The 22,454-nt window shown below is 42.8% G+C and overlaps 3 protein-coding genes across 3 annotated transcripts; all 3 read right to left on the minus strand.

Annotated features, from left to right (window-relative positions):
• On the minus strand, positions 1–2,024 carry gja9a (gap junction protein alpha 9a; the record flags this gene model as incomplete). The annotated part of the gene is made up of 2 exons (XM_079165540.1): positions 1–1,438; positions 1,972–2,024. 2 exons carry the CDS (start codon positions 2,022–2,024, stop codon positions 1–3), a joined length of 1,491 nt encoding a protein of 496 aa, XP_079021666.1.
• A 3,027-nt stretch (positions 2,025–5,051) lies between these two features.
• On the minus strand, positions 5,052–11,206 carry rhbdl2 (rhomboid, veinlet-like 2). Its single transcript, XM_079164424.1, has 8 exons — positions 10,789–11,206; positions 9,497–9,729; positions 8,443–8,591; positions 7,419–7,531; positions 7,129–7,229; positions 6,776–6,836; positions 6,611–6,672; positions 5,052–6,048 (listed from the first exon to the last, which is right to left on the minus strand). Exons 2-8 carry the CDS (start codon positions 9,725–9,727, stop codon positions 5,869–5,871), a joined length of 897 nt encoding a protein of 298 aa, XP_079020550.1. The 5' UTR covers positions 9,728–9,729; positions 10,789–11,206; the 3' UTR covers positions 5,052–5,868.
• A 691-nt stretch (positions 11,207–11,897) lies between these two features.
• On the minus strand, positions 11,898–21,640 carry akirin1 (akirin 1). The gene is made up of 5 exons (XM_079165557.1): positions 21,284–21,640; positions 14,710–14,838; positions 12,993–13,121; positions 12,461–12,532; positions 11,898–12,369 (listed from the first exon to the last, which is right to left on the minus strand). The coding sequence occupies exons 1-5, from the start codon at positions 21,489–21,491 to the stop codon at positions 12,359–12,361; spliced, it is 549 nt and encodes a 182-aa protein (XP_079021683.1). The 5' UTR covers positions 21,492–21,640; the 3' UTR covers positions 11,898–12,358.
• Between the last annotated feature and the right edge of the window lie 814 nt (positions 21,641–22,454).

Genomic DNA, 22,454 nt, shown 5'->3' on the forward strand with positions numbered 1-22,454 from the left:
TTAGATTTGCAGGTCTGCAGCTCGTCTGCTGCTTGTGTTACTTGCCATTGATGTTTTGCAGTTGGAGGAAGGGGGTCTGGGGTTGTGCCCGGATCCGGAGCTGGAGTCATCCAGTGACTCCGGGCTGGAGGGCCGGCTCTCATGTCTGCCATCTGAGTTTGACTGTGTTCCACGGCTGGCTGTTGCAACCCCGCACGAATCCGCCTCAGAGCTTTTACCCTGCACCATTGTGGCGCACTTGAAAGAGCCGTGACCCCTGCTCGAGGCACTTAGTGGCAGCGTGGGGGCGGAGGAGGGGTCAGCCGCCTTCTGTGTGCGTTTCGGAGATTCTGAACTCCCTCTTTCACTGCCACCATCCTCTTTACTGTGTGGATGAATCGGGGAGTCGCGGCACGGAGAGCAGGGTTCGTTGGTGGTCAAGGCGCAGTTACAACATCTGGAATCATCCAAATCGTGCCGAGTGGTCAGCTCGCTCTGAAGAGGTAGACAAGTTGAAGGTTTGATAAGGTTCGGGTACATTACTGTGCCCTGCATCCTCTCCAGCAAGAGGTGGTAGTCACCGGGTGCAGAGGCAGTCGTTGTCCTTCGGGGTGCACTGGTGCATATTGGCGCGACAGATTCCTTCTTAGACCTGTTGGCATAGTACTCATCGAGTTCATCTCTCTCGTCCCTCAAGTGAGGGTAGAAGTCCAAGATGCCCTTTTTGATCTTCTTGTAGCCCAGGTGGGTGATCTCCAAGATGTTCAGGAAGAGGGAGATTGCAGAGATGCATTGCATGAACACCATGAAGACACTTTTCTCCGTCGGTCTGGAAACGTAACAGTCCACAGCATTGGGACAAGGGTCCCGCTCACACTTGAAGAGCGGGTGGAGTTGAAAGCCATAGAGGAGGTACTGGCCCGTCATGAAGGCCACTTCCACGACGGAGCGGGTGAAGACGTGCGCCACGTAGGTACGCAGCAGAGAGCCCCTCAGAGGAGCTTTGTTCAGCTTCCCCTGATCCAGCTGTTTCATCTCCCGCTCGATCCTCTTCCTGGCTTCGGCCAGCTCCACGTCGACAAACTCCAGCTCCTTCCGCAGCAGAGCCTTCTTCTTCTGCCGGGCCTTCTCCAGCGCCCGCAGCCTGTAGAGAGCGTGGCCCATGTAAACCAGCGAGGGGGAAGACACGAAAATGACCTGCAGCACCCAGTAGCGGATGAGGGAGATTGGGAAAGCGTGGTCGTAGCACACATTCCTGCATCCAGGCTGCTCGGTGTTGCATATGAAGTCGGCCTGCTCGTCGTTCCACACGTCCTCGGCCGCCACGCCGAGGACCAGCATGCGGAAGATGAACAGGATGGTGAGCCAGATCTTGCCGACCATAGTGGAATGGATGTGCACCTCCTCCAAAATCCCCCCGAGGAAGTTCCAGTCCCCCATCTTCACTCTGCCATTATGACTGGTAGGAAGCCATGCAGTGACAGAGAGAGAGAGAGATGAAATAATTAGGAGAGAAAATCTGCTGAAATGGTTTTAAATTGTCGTATGAAGGTGATAGTACAACGAAAGTGACAAGAAGTGCAGTATAAATAAATTAGATTTTAACAGACAGCAAAAGCATGTTGACAATATAAGCAAACTTTTCAGATTAACTCAGGAAAGAACACAATTTGTAGTAAAACAACAACAAAAACAGAAAAACTAGTGAAAATATTAATTTAGTTTTCCCAGTAACAAAGGAAGTATCAACAAATTACAGTACCTCTCAAATGGAAAAATGAAACATCAGCTTGGCGAAAGCTTGTAAAGCAAACATGCACAATGTCACATATTTGCAAAATATTTAAATATATATATTTAAAGTAGAGTTGTTGATCCAGTGATATGTTCCCTTGGCTGGTCAGCTATCCAGTTGTGTCTCATTCAAACCATTCCTATACCGCTATGGCGTCATATAAACCAGGGCAGAGTTCTGTGCAGAGTTCCCTTTACCTTGCAGCGGCGTGGACAGACTGCCGGTGGTGACTCAAATCTCCTCGGGTCATGCAGCCCTGGCGCGGTCACCAAAAAGTTTCTTTAAATTGTTACCACCCTCCACATGAGTCCCTGTGCATCACCCAAACCCGAGTGACCCGCCTCTCCCTCAGTGTTGCCGAAAAAAAAAAAGAGGGAACAACTGAGCTGTTGATGGAAGGTTGCCAACACTACTCTGACCAGAGAAAGTCAATACCAACAGCTTCCCGGATGCATTTAGATCATAGCCTCACAATGACGGGCTGCAACACTGATATCGACCTCAATATTTGCAGGTCATGGATGTTGGTTTTGTCTTTTTTGTTCATACTGCATGCATTCAACAGCAGACATAACTCACTGAACATATGTTATTGTGGTTCATGCCGGTGTGTAGATTAGGTGTGGGTATAAATAACTAAGCTGTTGCCAAGTAGATGCTTTGCAAGTCCAGACTGCATGCTTGGGATTTGTTAGCACTCAATTGTTGGAGTCTGATTGCTACATATGTGCAAACAAAGAAAAAGAAACAGTCCCCGTGGTTGGGATCCCCACATTATCAATACCAGTCAGCTATCCAACCAGGCCTTGTACAATCAATAGTTTTCTACTATAGCAAAGTAATCAATTCGACATCATGTTTGATTTTGTTGCTCCTCTCTGGATGTAATTACGTTCTCATGCGCTTGACACCTTATTTTATCCCATTTACAAGAAATCTATCACAATGGTTTAGAGTACTTGCCAACTGCACACACCGTCCAAATTCTAAATACCTGTAAATGCCTCAGTGTGATGAATATGCTTGTTGTCTGAGGCCAGTCGGATATTGCAGCTTCACAACCCGTGATGTGAAATGTTTGTTAAATGTTCTGTAGCTTTACAGAGTGGGAATATTTGATTGACAAGATTCAGGAAGCTGAACTTTTCACTTCTGACCTCAAACCTCTCTCTCCGCCCAGCAGATCAGGATTGATTCAACCCAGTCTGGTACAAACACATTAAGGGTGCAGGAGGTCATACTGGGAGGACATGTTGGGAGAATCCCAATGTTATTTTCCCTTTTTCAGTCAGGAAAATCTATTTTCCTTCTTGTACTTCAACCCCAGGCTGTGAACACTGATATATATATATATATATATATATATATATATATGAAGTATATATATATATATATATATATATATATATATATATATATATATATATATATGAAGTATATATATATATTAACCGTTTGACCCTAAATATAATGGGAAATCTTTTTCCCATTATCTTATTTTCTAATTGCACAGCTACTGTCTTCCTCAGTTGCTCTGCTTCCAGTGCAGCTTGTTTTAAGTAGAGCTTTTATCCAATCAGATTTCACCTCTGTGTCTCTAGGTCAGGGGTGTCAAACATACGGCCCGCGGGCCGGATCCGGCCCGCCACGTCATTTTATGTGGCCCGCGAATCCGCCAGCAAAAAAAAAAAAAATGTAAAAGTCGGACTTGATACAATTTACAAATATCCTCTGCTCTCTGTATCGCACGGCGGAGCTCCTCCCCGATCCGCGCGCGCACACCTCCACCAGCGTATGTGGCAGCAGCAGCAGCAGCCCCCCTCCCCGCCGACGACGAAGGAGCAGCAGCACCTTATTGTTATTGTTTGTTAAGCTAGTTTAGCCTAGCCTCCCAGAAGTGCGGCAGAAGTGCGGTGCCTCAGCTGTCTTTTTTTTCGGTTTTTTTTGTTCCGGGTTGAGCGGTCACAGCCCGTTGTCTACATGAGCACAGTCCATCGAAAACATTATATTTTCCAAATGCACTAATATTATTCAAACGTATTGTTCGGTTCGTAAGCCTCGTACCGAACGGTTTAATACGAATACGTGTATTGTTACACCCCTAGAAACAAATAACGGTAGCTTGGGCGTTATGAGATTATTAGGTGGTGTTTCAGCTGCAGGACAGCACTGAAGGCCCAGGTATAAAATGCACGGCCCGCCACTGGTATTTATGCCTCAGTGTGATGTATAGTGTATATATATATATATATATATATATATATATATATATATATATATATATATATATATATATATATATATATATTCATAGATTCAACATATTCTATGATGGAGAAGGAGCAAGTGTGGTTTTATGAATTTTAAAGTAGTTTATTGAACTATATTTGTCGAGAAACCATATCAGACAAATTACTTTTTTTTTGTCTTAAAACATCACTTTACAATTTGCTTCAGTTCTCATCAGCAAGTTAAGTTTTAAATAATTATCATATAACAATGTGTTTTATAAGTTGAAGGACCGTTGGGCTTACCAAACCAAATTAAGAAACAGTTACTTTTAAAGAAAGATCCTTATTAACTCTTTAATATGAAGTTACACATTTTCAATAAGAAATACAAAAACACTACAGCAATGATAGCTTACTAGCAAATATTACATTTGAGAGAGAAGAGCTGAAATCCTGGTGTTTCAGCAGTGTTGTCCAGTGACATCAGATCTTTCGATTGCTGGACTACATAGGACAACATACACATTCACACTGTTTCGGGGTCAAGGCAAACATGCACACGATAATTGAATATTGATGCACTAAGTTATATTGATGAGCTGTGTTTGGAAACTATAGAACTTTCCACATACTGTAGAAAGCATGCGTCAACATTCAGGTACAATTACAACATGTAAGGGAGTCCCTGCAGCATCAAACAGCAGGCCGCTGTACACACACTGTGTTATGTGCTTATTGGCAATGAATTGGACGACCATTGGAAATGTAGTTTTCACTGTTAATTATTTATATATTTATCAGAAAAACTCAAATCATCAGTTTCTGCCAAAGTTCAGATTCAATTTGACAAAAAAATATATTTAAAAAACATTTTATTTTATTTTTAAAAAGCATGAAATGCATAACCAAGTGTAGAAGGTTTCTGTTTGGTCGCTGGTCATAGTTAACCTGTGGTTTTAAATAAATGAAGTACATTTCCTAACATGAGCTCTAGTTCTGAATTACAAACTGCACACGATGCCCTCCTCACACCAGTAGAAGACCAGTAATATTAAAGTTCTCATTTATTGACTTAAGAAACAGAAAACATACAAACACTAAACTACAGTTTCCCTACAGTAAAGTTGTGGTATCGTACGGGAGACTGCAGTAAAACTAGTTCTTCCAAGGTTGAAAAACAATCAGCATGACGGGAAAACGACGTGTAATTAGTCAACAGGATGTGGCTGAAACAATAACGTGGCATTAAGCCATGTCCTGAGACTTCCTTATAAACTCGTTTATCTCTTTCTTGTTTCACATGGTGAATATTTCACCACATTTAATGCATATTTCCATAACAATCCTTGATGATTCAACAGAAAATATGCATAAAATGAATTCAATGTAACAGTTTGAACATTTATTTATATTAAAGACAAATGACATGAAATGGGACCAGTGTGTTCATATATTTCCTGACAACCAAAAAGGTCAAAGAGGTCTAAAAACTCTAAAATATTAAAATATGAATGACAACACATTAAAATGTACAGATAACATTTAATTCACTTCTAAATGACTCGCTCGTTTAAGGCACGTTTTGCTCCACGTCATCTGAAGATATAAAATATGCCTTCTGCAATGTTACACATGAACAGCAGGGGGCACTCTTCCCCTCGAACTCACTAATTCAGCTCTAAAAAGAAGACAATCAGATAGTGAAAAAAATACCCTGTGCATTTTTACAAAAGTCACTGAAAAGCAACTTTTCACTGAAACGCTTCAGCACATCAGTAAAATACAGCTTCCTGAGTGAGTCACATTAAAGCGTTTAGTGTTACCTTTTCAAAACAAAAGGTCGGCGAGTGCGGCTTTATGGTCCTACGCTGCTGGGCTCAGGAAGATGTTAAAGCACACAGCAAAGACAAAGAACAACACATATCCAACTATACACAGCCAGAACCGGGGGTCTTTGATTAGCTTCTTATTGTAGTCGCTGAAGAAAACGTAGCCGATGGTCATCCCGGCCGCGATTCCTCCAAAATGGGCCACAAAAGACACCTGGGAGAGGAGAAGATGAAGTGAGCTTCCAGAGTTAGCCTGAAGGAACTAATTACACAAATTAAATAGAACACAGACCCTCAACTGCCGTCATCCGACCTCACACCCAAAATACTTGCAGAACCAGTTTAACAGCCAAAACAAAGAGTCGGAGCGGAGGAAAGGAAAGGAGATAACGACATGCAGGAGGGAAGAAGGAATCCGGCTCATCACACAGGAAGAAGATACTATTCAAAACTGAAACTATGAAGTCAAAGGACAAGGCTCACCATTTCTCAATGTGGATTACTAATTTTAAAAAAGAACTGGTTTGAGTTAAATGTGTGTTGGTATTCAGTCTTTGTTCATTAGTTCGTGCTCACACAGAGAGGTATTATCTGGGAGGATAATCAAGTCCCAGCAAGAGCTGCTAATGTTGCCTGTAGCCACAAGCACACTACATCCATCACCACACACTGTCAGCTTGGGGGAGGTTAGCCGATCTGAAAAGGTCGAGCAAGTTTTTATTTTTTTTTTAATTCTGCTCAAGTCCTCTGCTGCACAGGGGAAGGAGAAAGCATACCTTCAAACCATCCTCGTCTGTGATGAATCTTCTGTAGAAGGCAAATCCAAAATCTGTGCCGACTGGAGAAAGAAACCAGTATTAAATGTAAGATTATTAAAGAGTGTGATCTCAGCAGTTCAAAGAAAATAACAAAACCGGTTGAAAACACGCAGGAGAACATACCGAATATCACTATGCCGAGGATACGAAATATTCCAAGAACAGGAATCATCTCTCGGAAATTCTGTGAAATGAATGACATGTATATAGAAAATGTTAGTGAGCTGGTACTGTTCACACATTGTGCTATCAGCTAACCTGTAGACAGTGAACTGGACCACCAGTTACCAGGAAATAATAGTTTTCAATGTTTCAATTCTGTACATCAGACAAAATCGGGAGTCTTTTCAAAACTTTAAAATGATCTAATTCTCTTAATATGTCAAATGTTATACTATCTAAAACACTCTTCTCACACATAAACAACAAAAGTAAACACGTGAGACTGAAATGCTGACGTTCAACTCTGAACTCACCACCACTGCGTTCATAAAGTAGCCTCCTATGAGGGCATAAACACCCCCAGAAGCTCCCACCAAAGCACTGAGGGGATCAAAGATGGAGCTGGCCAACGAGCCTGAGGGGAAACAGGAAGTATCAGTGATAAAATCAGTGGCAGCTCTGACGGGAAAGTACTCCGACACAAACAGGTTGGTGTTAAGATGGCATTCACAGACGCAGATGAAGTCCAGCTAGCTGGAGCTGCTTGTGTAACCACAGAGGCCACATTTAAAGAAAGAAATAAAATAAGAAAATAAGAGGTGACCTGCAAGGACGCCTGCCAGATAAATCATCCCCACTTCAAATCCTTTGTGGACCAGTTCCAGCGGGATGCCCAGCAGCAGCTGCATCACCAGGTTTCCCACGATGTGCTCGATACTAGAGACAGGCGGAGAAGAGAAGAAGAAGGAGTTACTTCATGGTGGAGGAGAAATGTCCCACAGGGGACGGACAGGATATCACAAACACCCGTAGCCCAGCAGTAAAGTCCATAGCTTTCGATACAATGTAGGGCTTTTTAAAGGGTAACACTGTTTTTCTATAGTTTGGATATTGTAAGCAAATCCCTCAGGTCCCAAAAACAGATTCTGACAAAAAACCAACAAAAACAGTGTTCATTGTAATAAAGGAACATGTCATCTTGTGCAACAGTGCGGCTCATTGTCGTGTTTTTAATAGTTTTTGGACAACAAAGAGAATCCACAGCACAGATGAATAACCAATTATTGTTGGTTTTGGTCTTTTCATGGGATTTGTTGGGGGGAAAATACAGAACATCACCGGCCGCATCCTCGAAGCAAATATCCTGTTGGGTGAGTGACTGTGACCGCTGTTCCTCTTTGCTAATCTAGTTTTCCTGTGAGCTTCTGTGTAGTCATGATTTTTGGTTTTCCTGCCGCCCTGTGGCTTATGTACACACGATCTTATTTTCAGACTGTATGCTTGCCACGTCACGTGACTTTGGCCGTGTTTTGACAGATGTGCCGGCAACGATCGCCTGGCCTCCATGCACCGCTGTAAAAAGCTACTAGCACTCTGCTTCTCGCCGTTGGGACTGTGACTATGAGGTAATGCAGAAACAGTGTCAAAGTCATGACGACACATATACCAAACACAGCAACGCTGAAGAGGCGCAACGGCTGACAGCGTAGAAAAAGAACCCAGCAGAGATTATAAGCTTCATGGCCATGATACTGTAACGTGTCTGTGGGTTTTCGTCCACACCTCAATGTGACTCAAGCTTTCGTGGTGTAATTAAGGTATCTAAAAAAAGGGCCGGCCGTGCTTACCCGGCGTGGACAAACATGTAGGAGATAAAGCGCCATGCTTCCTGCCGCTTATCAGCCTTGTATGTCAGGGGGCTTTTCCAGATGCCTTCATCCAGGGTCACCCACTGCTTCTGAGGCTTCCACACGGCGTAGTAGATGAACACTGCCAGCTGACGAAGAGCAGAGAATTAGTTTTGAAGAACGAGATTTGAAAAATAAAAAGTCAAACTTTAAAGTTGGCAGCAGCAGCAGCAGCAGCAGGATGGGGGTCAAAGCTAAATCCCAAACAGCTGAGCAAATAAAGATGGTCACAGCATCATCCCCCCTCCCCCCCACCTCATGCTATTTCAACAAATCACCCACTGATCCTCCACATTCCACACTTTATTTACCTGAATCTAAAAAGTCACAAAGACACAGCGGCTTTCTGTTCGCACATTCAGGAACAGCATCTCTGAATCCCACCAGTGAGGATCAACCGCACCGGGTCTAACCAAAAGCGACGACTCGTGGAAACCGCTGTTTTCATTGACACCATGCCCACTGCCTGCACTTTATGAGTCGGGACATTTAGAAGAAGAAAATGAACGCTCACTGCCGGGGCTGGGCAATATTTAGATATTATGATATGAGAAGAGATATTGTCGTAATGTGGCATACGTGTCGTCTTTCCCTGGTTTTAAGGGTTGCATGACAGATTTATTATTACGCACGTAGTCATTAGATCCATATTATTGATGATCATTTATCAAATTGTGTACACATTTTGTGAACGCACCCATGGTCAACCCCACATTATTGTCCCACTATCGATATGTGAAAACCACAAATTTCCAATCAAAAGTCAATTGATTTCCTAAAAGTCCCATTTCAAAAATATCCCACCCAAGCTTCTACGACTTCACCTCAGTATCTGCTCCCCAACATACAATCGCAGCAAATCTATACAGTAATTAACCCTGGCAGCATATAACACAAATGTAGGCTGCATGTATAACTAGATCACAGAATCCATACTGATCGTACCAGTGCTCCTGCAATATGTGTGTCGTGTACACTCAGGGCAAACAGCTACCTCTGCAATACTGATGAGGATGATGAAGATGGGGGGCGGGCAGCAGTTGGCCCGTTCCAGGTACTTGCTGCGGGAGTCTTCTGGAAGCATCCATCTGGAGACAAACCGCTGGAACTTCTCGCAGCATCCCACCCGTCTGACACCGTCGGGCTGGTCGGCTGCACTCCCGAACACTCGCCCGTCTCGGTCCACCGGTAACGGCTCCTGCTGCTCGAGGTCGATGTCCTCCATCACTGCTCCACAGAAGATTAAACAGTAATGGTTGGGTTGAAATGACAGCCTCCACATCAACCACAAAGATGAATCAACACCTCTCTCGTACAGCTTCAACAAAAACTCATTATAGCCTTCATGAAGGAAGGATTTATCGCAAGGCCAGTTGTATGAAAGTGCATCAGTTTTAGCTAGGTGTACCTAATAAACTGGCAACTATTGAGGTATAAAATGACATTTACTGTGATGGAGGATTTTGATCCTTGATATTCAAACACACCAATGACTTCTCTCATGATTTAAAGTGCCTAGAAGTCAATCATAAATAAATACAAATCTATCACAGGCTAACCTCTCGAGTACTTCTGTCCTAGAAATGGACATAACTAGATAACTAGAGCTGCAACTAACAGCTTATTTTCAGTAGGATTAATCATTCTGTGTATGAATAAAAAATTCACGTTTTGTCCAAAACCCAAAAGATATTCAGTTAAAAAAAAAAAAGTGAAAATCAAATATTTGGCATCCTAATATAATTATATTATGAAAATACTACTATTGACTGATTATTGCAGCTCCACTGACAACAAACTAAAACACATCTACACATCTGCACTTGTATTTTAAATTGTCTACAACTGTCACTGTCAGACCCCAGAGTGAAAGAGTACTACAATGTAAACAGTGTAGTACAAGGTTTACATGATTTTAAAATACTAGTAATGCATATATTTGATAGTGAGCTTTAGTTTAGTTTAGTCTAACACTAGACACTAAACCTGAAGTAGTGTTACTTATTCTTTTAACACTGAGACTTGACTATATATGTTTTGTAATAATAATCACAGAAATGTGATTGGACAGACGCTGATAGATAATGCAGTAACAGTACTGGACGGCAGTTACAGTTACAGCAGTATGATAATTAGCGTTTCCTGTTTACTGGGCGTTGCTCATGACAAATGGTTTACACAAAAACTATTCCTGACAACTTCATGTAAATTGTAGTTGGGCTCCCAAATTGTTACGTTTCCTATAATTAGTTTTGAATGAACGCCTTAACGTTGGCCTTTACTCACCTAAATATTCAACAGGAAGAGTGCAAATGGCTCCACGCGGTCCCAAACGCAGAAATATCGATTCCACTAATCTAACTCAAACAGCTTAATTTGTGAGCTGAAGCGTGCATAAGTTCATATACAGTGATAGAGTTGAAAATACGCAAAGATAAGGTGGTCAACACCATTCCTCCATGTTCTTAGACAACCCGCGCAGTCCCTTCTCCTTCAGCCCGACCGTCGCAGAGGGATCCGCAGAAGAAGAAAAAGCCACTTGGAGATAATTATAGACCTTTCATTGCTTTTTCCTGCAACAAGCTTCCTTCCTCCGTTCAGACGATCCACTCGTGATTCCCTCTTCAGCTCAACTTACAGGTGAGTTTCACAGAAAACACCGCGAATCCTGATTGCTGCAAACTGCGCGCGCGACAACAAACAGTCTACCTGCTTCCCCGTGCCACACCTGGGGATCGGTGACGTCACCGACACATTATCTAGATCAGCTCTCATCCTACCCCCCTAGTTTGATATAGATGTTGCATTGACTTACATGAACCACACGGTGGAGGTAGAGTCCACAATCAAGAACAAAGGAACGGTGTTCAATGTTTATATTGGAGGTTGATACTTTTAAATGCAGCCTCCCATTTATTCATGAATAAAATGGTTTTTTTCCTCTGTCATCAGCAGGTGATTTAACAGCATTTATTAATCACCCTGAGAGTGCTAATTATTCATGGTATTGTCATTTCTTCAATACACAACAATACACAACTAAATATTTAAATCAAAATGATATAATATAATCCCTTTGAGAGAACAATTTCTTTAAAACTACTTGCTTATGATCATTACAGCTACTTCATGGAATGATTTCAACACGAAAAGCACCGGCTTCAGCTCTAGCTGAGATTGTCTGGATTAAATTGACCTCTTAAACCGACATGGATGAGACGTCTTTTAGGTGCTCGGGGGGGGAAAAATGGAAACATCCACAATTCAACTGGGCCATCTTTAACTGCTGAGACGACCGTGTGAGAGGACCATAGAACTACATATCACTAGAAACACATCTCAGACAACAGATTTGAATCACAGAACTTTTATTTTTTTCAAAAGGGAGAAAAATCCACATTCTCAGGTAAAGAGTTGTGAGGGGTGAGGGGGGGGGGGGGACAATGTGAGAAGCAGGAGCCATTAAATACAGCTGCTGGAAGATTATACAGAATGATCACATGAGCCAAAAAAGCATTTTTCTACAGCGCCGGCAAGAGATTTGACACAGATCTGCTTTAGTCAGGATTTTGAGAGACAAAAAAAAAAAAAAGGGGGGTGTGGGGGGGGGGGGGGGGGGGGGGTTTCATACATCTTTCAGATTCTTTTAACTTTTGGCCAGCAGCAATAGTTTTGAAGTAAGAAATCAACATGTGGATTAAAAAGAGGATAAACCATGGCACCCAAACAGTTTAAAATGGGGGGGTTGGGAGAGGGAAATAAAATGAAAATCAACTGGAAGGAGGGAGGGGGAGGGGAGGGGGGCAGTAGAAGAGCAGCCGTCTAGTGAGGGAGCTGGGATCTCATCACGGTGAGTTCAAGAGACATCTGAAACACAGACGACAGTCAGTTCAACCCTTCTTACTCACAACAACACAGATCAAACAGAGAAATGGAAACGGTGGTTTAGGATACTTACAACTAGCAGGCCGGGCTCCGTATCTTCGCATGATCTGGTCTTGTGTGAATTTCACAAAAGATTCATATTGTTCTGGAACGAGAAGAAGATTCAAACGGTGAGGAAGCGTGCTGTAGTTTTCTCTGCCGACACTGAACAGGAAAACTGCTAAATCTCTTCTTCTTTGTCCTCTTTTCAGGAAGCAAACTACACAGCTGTGCATCGCAGCAGACATCTAGTAAGACTGCCGATTCTCAGCATGTGTTAGAGACTTATTGTGGACGTAATCTGGGTAAATACAGTTTGGCTCCAGCTGCCAAAATTCTATCATCTTTATTCCACTCGTTTCCCCGTTTACAGCCGTGGCATCTAGAAGTACAAGTAAACTCTGTTCGGATGCCAGCGCTGCAGACGTTATCAGTTATGAAAAGAAAACATACGCATAAGGGAGGGGGCAGGATGCTTCTACTGTACTTCACCGACAGACTGTAAAACGGTTCAGATGAATAGTGACTGCTGCGGTTTTATATTTTCTTTGAGCGATGTTTATTACCTGCGAGTTTTGTGTTAAGAATCTGTTCGTACTCCTCCCGGATCTTCTCCTCGTGGTCTTTAAGCAGCCGCTCACACAGGTAGCTCACCTGCTTCAGTGTAAACGAGGGCTGGTCCTTCCTTGAGGCACCTGAGAAACACAAGATCAGATCGGCTGTGAATTAAAAAAAAAAAAAGGCCGATTCCGTCACATCTGCGGCGCAGCGATGAGTCACGCAGACAGAAATGTCCTCTCTCCAGAAATAGGTGCTCGGCCAGGTGCAAATTTACAGCTTTGCTCTTTGTCGTCCCTCCCCTCCGTCAGCCCACGGGGTCATGCAGCACTAATGTGAGCCCTCTCTCCCCCCCCCCCCCACAATGCTGCTGTCACAGTGCAAATGGAGCCAGCTTTAGCGAGGTGATCCTCTACCCAGTGGTCTTTGAGGTTCTGCTGTAAGCCGTTCAGACTAAAATGTTTGTAAATCACAGGAGAGGATGGCAGAGCGCGGATGAAGGTTTAATGGCCGCCTCTCAGAGGCAGAAAGAGGCCGGGTTGGTAACGGTACAGTCGGCGTGATCTACGAGACCATCCTGCAGAGTGATTAGGAGGAAAACGCTGGAGCCTAAAGGCCCGGGGCGGGGATTACATCCCGCACCCAAACTGCAACACCACAAGTTTGTTCCCGAAGAGCAGCAAAAGCACCATGTTCGGCAATATAAATGATAAATTATGTTCCATTTTCTATTCTAGGATGGGCACACGTGTAAACAAAAGATGGACTGAAACAAACTGAATCCACCACAATCTACACGCATTTCCGGTGCCAGGGTAGCAACTCATTATCAACGTTTTTTTCAGTGAATAACTCGAGTAGAGCATAAAGTTATGCCTATATGGACGGACATTTTGGAAAAGAAATACGTGATTTTAGACATTTACCCATAAGACATCTATATTTATTAATGTGTTCACAAAGAAAATATTGTATCATATCTTTGTAGATAATATGATGAAGCATGAAAGTACAATGTATTTGTAGTTCCATCTGAAAACATTCACTATTCTGAGGGAACGAAAGCCGACTTTTCAGGAAGCTCAACAGGATATTACTGAACTCGGGTGAGAGAGACATCTCCATTTCAGGAGTGGGCTAGATTTGGCACAAACAACTATAAATCTTTCACAAACTCACATCTGGAATCACAATTCCTCTGCCCTTGTGATTGTTTTGATGAGCAGCAGTAGCCTGCCTCTTTAGACTCGAGTTGGTCATGCAGGTCCAAGCCAAGGGTCTTTTGGCAGGCCTTGCAGAACGAATGACCTTATCATTCCTAACCGTTACAAAGATTAGGCTTAAAAAGGGGGTTTTTGGATGGTTTTCTGCTGTCACTTCAAGGACTTGCTAACCAGAACAAAACAAAGCAGACATGTTATTTAAATCACCCGTGTAGCAGAAGTACAATACCCTCCTACAGCTGTGAACAGATCTAAAATAATCTAAACATTGACTAAAATGTAATATAATTGGGCAGTCAGACCTAGATAACTGCCATCACAAAAACACACGCATGTTAAGCATGTTAGTCTGGAGAACATCCATAAACTGGCACTAATAGTGCCATGCTGTACCCATTAGAGCCGTACATGACCATGGCCTCTGGAGTAAAAGCCATAAAGCTTGTGTGTGAGTGAGTGAGTGTGTGTGTGTGTGTGCACGGTCAACCCTAAATGCTCCTACCTGGTGGGGAGCTGGGAGCGTTGAGGGAGGAACTGGAGCTACAGGCCTCGGTCTGGTTGAAGGCCCCTTCCAGCTGCCGCCGCCTCTGGATCCGGCTGTACTCCTGACGGAGGTTCTGGAAGATCTGCTCTGTAGGGAGCAAGACGGAAACAAGGACACAAACTGTTTAAACCAGGACAGAGGACGCCCCAAAAAAATTAAGTCGGCACACATTGTTTTTCAACCCTTTTGGCGGTTGTGAGGCGGTGCTCCCAATGGGCTTCCAAAGCAAACGCAATCCAGACTTTCTCACTTTGTTGCTTGGATGTCAGCACCAGTGTTATTACTGAAACTTTAGCTTTTTGTGATGAAATTTACAGGTTTTTAAATGTATAATGTGCCGTTTAAGTCTCTATTTTGAAACGTGAAAAGGAATTATGAATCTATCCAGTCGTAGTAGTTATCAACAGTGATATAACAGAGATTCATTACAGGAATTAATCAGTACTTTCATTAGTTTGATCTTTAATGTGTGTTCTTTTTAAAACTGCGCCCACCACAACCACAATCAAAACAATGCTGGATGTATTCCAGCTTTAATTAGGACTATTACAGGAAGGCGTAATCATCCACTCTGAAGACAAACTAAAGCTAAACTCACTTCCTGTGTCGTTTCATACCTAACACGGGTTCCAAAATACAACCATCAACAGGAAGTAGAGGCGTGACAGACTGACATGAGTGACATACCTACTACAGCTGTAACAAACACACAGCTTACTGAAAGAGAAACTTTTTTCGTCTTGTGACTTGATCACTTTCACTTCTCTTCCAAAAGTTATTTATGACGTCGGCATCACCACAGCTGGTGAGAAGGCTCACATTAAGGCTTCAACACAAATCAGCGTTCTTCACTGAGCTGTAACAGAGTAGAAGCCTCTCATTCTTCTGAGGCTTACTTAGTGGTTGTGTGGACTCTTGAGGTTTTGGTGGAAGGAAGAAAACAAACAGATTTGTGTGAAAAGATCGGCGTGATAATAAAGACTGTCAAAAGCAAACGATGTCAAACATTACGTGTCTCAGTATGAGATCAACATGATAACCAGAGCTGCTAGCCATACTGGCCAGCTACGCACTGTTTAAGCACTAACCCTCATAAATCATGCTAATTCATATAATTACCAATTCAATAAGTATTCAAGACCATCTGCATTACAAGTAGTATGTACAGAAAACTTCCATATCCTTTATGTTTCTGAGTTTTACAATGATCGTGTAGGATGGTGTTCTTTCCAAAGTGCCTGCGTTGTCACAATCATTTAATCAACAGACAGTAATCCAACTGGAAAATGGCACCTGAGCCCACATCTAAAAAGCACAACAGCAACAACATGACACAGTTAACCCATATCAGGTCGCAGTATGGGGAGGGCAGCGTAGAGGCTCTCTGAGAATTGGATTTGCACACTGCAACAACCGCTTGTTTTATACCGCTAACCGCTAACATATTGCCTGTGATGACACACTGATCTCAATTTCACTTCAAGTGTACTGCTGGTGCTATCATGGAAGCTCAAAACATCAAAGATGTGCGTGTTGACTCGGGTCTGCAGTTCACAGTTTATGTAATGTTGACAGAATCAAACCAGATCAACATCAAGCAGACAGTATCATGTCATGAAAAAGCCAAAATGATCATTATGAGCCTTAGAATTTATACTTCAACATGTATCACAGGTACAGACTTAAATAAAGTAAAGGTAATACAAGTACTGTAGGTACACATTGACGTGTCGAGAAAGTGTCTGTCTCTTTATCATCTCAAATATGTCCTCCTTAGGATAAAGCCCACGCTGCAGCTGCTGTAACAGCTTAACCTGGGTCACAGCCAGCACACACATATATCTAATTATAAAGCTTAAAGTTCAAAAAAAGTCATGGGAAAAAATATTAGAAAAACACCATGGCCTCAAAGAGTGCTGATAAGCAAATGTTTAGGCGGGACTTTATCTCACTCAGTCCACACAGGAGGTGAAGTCTCTATACATGCTGCGCCTCTATCTGGAGCACCGTGCCTCATTTATCTTGGGTGGAGGGGGCTAGAAGCCATGCTGCCACTTCAGCCTGCTCATCAGTGAGCTTGGATGGATGGTGAGATCATATTTTATTTGCCGTGTGCGTTTGTTGACTTTGAGAGCCTCTGTGTGGCATGTCTTGTTAGTACTTGACAATGTATAAGAGTCTCCTGAGTGATGATACTACGTATATTAATATTCTCACTTTTTTCATTGTGTGCGCACACATTGTAAAGCGTCAATATATATACAACTTTGGCGCATTTACAGAAATGTTTTTATTAATGTGCACAAAATATGTGGTCACTTTTGAACCCCTCCTCTGGCTGTATGTGGCCTCTGAAACCTTCCAAAATCAACAATACTGGACCCTAATCTGACAGGCTGTTTATTGAAACACCACGGGGCCTTTCACTTGTAATAAAGACATGTCTTCAACCCACAGAAAATGGATTTAGGTCATTATGATAATCAATTTAAAATGTAGGTCATTTCTTGAGGACAAATGCCAAATATTCACAGATCCCAGTTTCACAGGTGAGGATTCACTCCATTTTAAATCATCGTACACGACATTGGGCTTCTAAATGTAGGTCTGGCGAAACAAACGTGTGAAGACGTGAATTTTGATTCTGACATCATAGAGACTAACCAATGACCAATTTAAATAGTCTATACTACAGAGGTTTATAATGTATTAACTAATTGGAAAAGACAATATATGAGTGTAACCACTCTTTTGATAGTACTACAGTTACGAGACTTGAGTTGCTGAACACTGACAACAAGACCGACGGTTGAAGCCACAGCCGTTGAGATAAAACTGTGACAGTAGTCTCAAATGCATGGGTCCAATGTTAGAGAACACTATTCCTCGGTACAGCGGCCTAACGAGTGAGAAGCCCTCTCCTCACTTCCAGCTCTGCCAACTACTAGTAGCTCAACTGTGGGCGTTGCTTGGCAACAATGACCCTGCCACAACCAGGCCAAGCAATCAATCACAGAGACTTCCGGGAGAGCCGGAGGAACACAGAGGAGAAAGCCTCGGCTAAAAGGCTTAGGCACAGACCAAACAGTGAATACCACATGAGATCGGCCAGATAGATTGGCTGTGGTGGTGGTGGTGGAGAGAAAACAAAGCTGACTCATTTCCTTTCACCCTCCAATGCTAACGAATAGTGTGTGTGTGTGTGTAGGGGTTTCGAATGTCCGAACTGCCAGGTAGTAGCTTGTGATGTATTGCGGGTCAGTAGAAGTTGCCCTCCTGCAGTAAAGAATGTAAGTGACCACTAATGGTTTGAAAAAAAAAAGCAGACATGGGAATTCGCAAATTAATGAATTGTTTTTAAAGGAATAAATCTGACATTACATCGTAAAATGATAGCAAGCCCAATGCGCAGTAGATCGTTTTCAAAGTCTGGACAGATCAGCGAGGTCACAACTCAATTGTCGGTACTTGGGACGTCCGCACAGAGCCGACACGCACACCCTCTGATGACAAAATGTACGGACCAGAGCGTACTCGCAAGGTACAACTTCGTAGAAGTTAAATACAAAATTCCTCAATGCATTTGGGACACACAGCAAAACACTAAAGTGTGACTTCTAATCATTTTAAAAGTAAAATCTTCTGAACAAAGAGCTTCCTGAGCAGACAGCCGGCCATCTTTAGCCCAGGATATGCGAGCAGTCTTGCAGTCTGACCATGGTTTCACGCCTGAACTATGACCTGCCCGCTTTTCTACCCAGAATGCAGTTTGGTCGTACCAGTCCAGCCTCATCTGTCATCTGAGGGGGGATTTTAGCAAAGCACCAGACTAGACTAGCAGCACAAGAATGAGACAGAAGAGAATGGAGTGAGTGATCCTATCTACATTATGACATTATTACCTAAAGATACCTCGACAGGGTCGGATCCCTGCACACACACAGCCTTGCACACCACAAGCAAACCTGAATAGCTGGAAAGCATGTGTGGGTATAGACGGGTGGGAGGGATGACAGCTGACCTTTCGCCAAATACAAAACTGCTTTCACTTGGCAAACCGCAGCAGAGAGGCATGCTTTGCGACACCGTCCCATAAGGGGGCCTTCTTCTGGGTGAAGGGGAGTAGATTACCCGCTATCTGGAGCTCATGCTAAGCAGACAAACTCGGAAAGAACTGGAACACCCAAGAGGCCTGTTGGATTCTTAACATACGGTTCAGGCTAAATAAGCAACGTCAGAACAGACCTGGAAAAAACTGATATGATTCATTTTCTTTTTTATTAACATAAACATAGCTCCACTATGACTACTACTCTGTAAGGCAACCATAATAAGCAAGTCAGGCTGTGTAAATGATGTGAGCAATAACGGGGGCATGAAAATGCGTCTTCACCTCCAGGCATCTGCAACTGGAAGGAACAGCCCTCTCCCTTCTCAGAAACAAAACACCTCTTCATCACTATAAATCTTTTGCTTACCAGCATGACAATTACACAATTCACCAGAAGCCGAAACGCTTGCATTTCACAGGAAGCCAGCTGTGAAGCCGTCTCCATCATCACCTACAGCCGTGTGTGTCAATGCCCTCACCTAAGAGGAGGGATGTGTGCACCGCCCACCACATCATCATCTTACAATGATATGCACCATGAAGCACATTTTTTCTTACAGTGCAAAAAAAAACAGGAACAACAGAGAGTGAGATAATTTGACCTTTGTCTTAATAAGTGACGCAGCTGGCAATTGCAAAATTGGGTAGGTGTGTCCTTGTTGGTTTATTGTTTCAATGAAAAAAAAAAATCACTAATAGCTCACATTTCACTAATATCCCAAATCCATTGTCATTGTTGATGTTCATATACATTCTGTACATAGTAGTTAAATATTAATGCTTAGTTTCTCTGTTCTACTTTGTTGTCTTTAATGTCCTTGTTTTTATATGCGAACGCATCCAGGGCCAATAAAGCCGACTCTGATTTCACTTATCAGGTAGCAAGTTAATATTCACCTCCCCCACAGGTAAATGGACCATGAATAACGTCACCTGAGACCTAAGTGAAGATGCACAGAACTATAGAGGAATAACATATGTGCCCAGCCTTAGATAATTATGTTATGTGAAAGAAATAAGGAGATTTAACCCCCAGTGAACAGGTTTAACAGCGGTTAAGTGGCTCAACACACAAAGGAAACATAAACCCCTGGATCACTCTATCAAAAAGCTTCTTCTCCAAGCAGTGCCAATAAAAACTGTTTATGAGGAATGCATCCGTGCATTTCAGATTTCTTCACTTTCAATACTTCGTGGCAAGATGGAAGGCAGTACACTTCATCGCAACAGGGGGGCTGAATAGCACTATAAGTAACCCTGTGCTTTATAATAGGCTGAACTATAGGAAATGGATTTATAACCACTGGGAAGCACATGATGACAATCTACGAGTTAACAGCACGGCTTAGCACAGGTAGTACAGCGGTCTCCATCTTGTAATCCTCTCATTTCCCAGCAGTGATGTGATAAAATAAATTCAATGACATCAAGCTTTTTTTTTTAATTAACATTCAAAAAGCGTAAGGATTAGGCCTCACTGGTATCACGCTGCCCATATCTGAGTGCCTGGCACATGCAATAAGCCTCACTGGATCGCAGTGCAGACATCTAGGTAATTATCTTGTGTCTACCAGTGTGCCCCACACCCGTCCAATGCTCACAGCGGAGCTTTTCAAGTCAAAAGGGAGAGTAGATGACAGACATAAAAAGGAAATGAACAATGTCCTACAGGCCCCGAAATGGCTGTGGTGCATAATGGTATTAACCCCCACCTAAATGAAAGACAATTGTGGTACTAAAGCCAAGGAACATTAGCCAGGCAGCTCCTAATTAACAGCCTGCCATGATGTGCCTGCTGCTGTGATGCCATTTGTCTTCTCAGGCGAGATTGTCACCCATGTGTTAAAGAACGAGCAGGGTCTTTTGTTTAAAGTCCTTCCAGTTTTCAAATACATGGTTTAAATGAATATATGAACAGATGTAATGGCCACGATAGTCTATAATATAGCTGCAGATTGTACTGGCAAATCTGAGTCAGTCATACAAGCTAACTATATTCAATTTGTCCCATGCTAGAAATAGTAACGTTATTTGATTCAACGTTAGCTATGCAGAGAACTTTGAAGCTAATAATTTCATGGGCAGCTCAGCATTAGCTTTAGGCTAATTCACTCAACTATGCAACAATACAAAGAGCTGGCAAGGTGCCACCGACGAATACCTATAGAGGCACCTCTATTTTTGTGAATCCACTGATTTATTATGATTTGTAAAAATGATCTGTGTCGGTAACTTGGCGCCGACGTTTCCCCTTCCTGGCGTTAGCTTCGCTAAGCTAAGCTAACGTGTAGCCTCCAACCCCCATTCAGATTCTCTCAATTGACGTTAGCTAGCTATCCCTTCCAGTCCACTCCACCCAAACCCCCTCCCCCATGACACCCACCCAGGAAAAAAACGTAAAAATCTGTTTCAATTTCATACCTGGGGTGAGCCTGTGTTCGCCTCCTCCTATGGCCGGAGGAGACATCGAGTGCGTTGGGCTGTCGATTGGAGGACGGAGGTTGCATCTTTGCGGCGACGGAGTGCCAGTAGTCCCCGGTAGAGGGTTGCACCTTCTCCGCTTGGGAGACTGGGGACTGAGGAGGGCCTCAAACTCCATCGACCGCTTTAATGTTGCCCCACAAGCCATGTTGTTAGCTAAAGAAAATTGGAAAAGTAAGTTGGAGGAAAAACGACCCGCAAAACTGTTTTTTTTTGTCGCTCGTGGTTTTGTACGTTAAACGTTGCCCGATTTTTCTTGAGCCTTTCTTCCTCTCCACAACAACGGATTTTCTTCTCTGAGTAGTAAGCCAACTGCCGACCGTGCCTGCTGAATTTTTAAAACGTCACAATGGCAGACCGTACCATTGAGGAAAAGAGGGGTGTTGTCTAATATTTATAACATATTTTGTTGTATATTTCACTGATTTGAATCGTCATTCTTACCCAAACGTATTTCTTAACTCTATTAGTAATACATACTTGAATCAATTGGCAATTTCTTTTCTCTTTAACAGTCTTTACGCTACGATTTCTTGCCACCTAACCCTATTATTGTTGTTGATGGCTTTAGTTTCCGTTGAACTCAAATTGAAGGTTCACGAGACGTCTGGTGGTGGAGGTCAGGTAAATCAAGTAGATTAAAAATGAACTCCAGGGTGATTTTACTATTTAATCTCCTTCAGAAAGCGGCAGATTTTATATATTTACTGGCTGTTAACTAGTAACAGGCTTCCCATTGTATTTTCCCATTGTGTTTGCAAACTTAACGCAATTGCTGCATGGTAATAATGACTTAGAATAGAGTCCCTGAGCAGCAAAGTTATCGGCCACACTATACACTGTGCCTGAAAAATAGGAACTGTACTTGTATGTACTCTAGAGATTATTTTCTGTTCTTGTCTTGCTTTGTTTTATCAGCTACATTGCTCCATTTCACACCTGTTGTATCACATGCACCCAAAATCAGTCACACATTCACCAGTCTCTTGTTTTGAGTAACCCATTGAAACAAGCAATGTCCAGAACTGAATCACCCATCAATTTATATATGCTGCAGTCTCCACCACTGGGTGTGCATCTTGATGTGACAGTTTGTTTTATGTGCACTAAA

The sequence above is a fragment of the Pholis gunnellus genome (assembly GCF_910591455.1).
Source record: "Pholis gunnellus genome assembly, chromosome: 8".
In the NCBI taxonomy this organism is placed as follows: domain Eukaryota; kingdom Metazoa; phylum Chordata; class Actinopteri; order Perciformes; family Pholidae; genus Pholis; species Pholis gunnellus.

Coding starts and splice junctions, on each gene's coding strand:
- rhbdl2 (XM_079164424.1), bottom strand. CDS start 9,727: ATGGAGGACATCGACCTCGAGCAGCAGGAGCCGTTACCGGTGGACCGA. Junction 6,673..6,775: donor CCTCGGCATAGTGATATTCG/GTATGTTCTCCT, acceptor TTCTTTCTCCAG/TCGGCACAGATTTTGGATTT. Junction 6,049..6,610: donor CAGACGAGGATGGTTTGAAG/GTATGCTTTCTC, acceptor CTCCTCTCCCAG/GTGTCTTTTGTGGCCCATTT.
- akirin1 (XM_079165557.1), bottom strand. CDS start 21,491: ATGGCTTGTGGGGCAACATTAAAGCGGTCGATGGAGTTTGAGGCCCTC. Junction 14,839..21,283: donor CGAACACAGGCTCACCCCAG/GTATGAAATTGA, acceptor TGCTCCCTACAG/AGCAGATCTTCCAGAACCTC. Junction 12,533..12,992: donor TCTTAACACAAAACTCGCAG/GTAATAAACATC, acceptor TTCTCGTTCCAG/AACAATATGAATCTTTTGTG.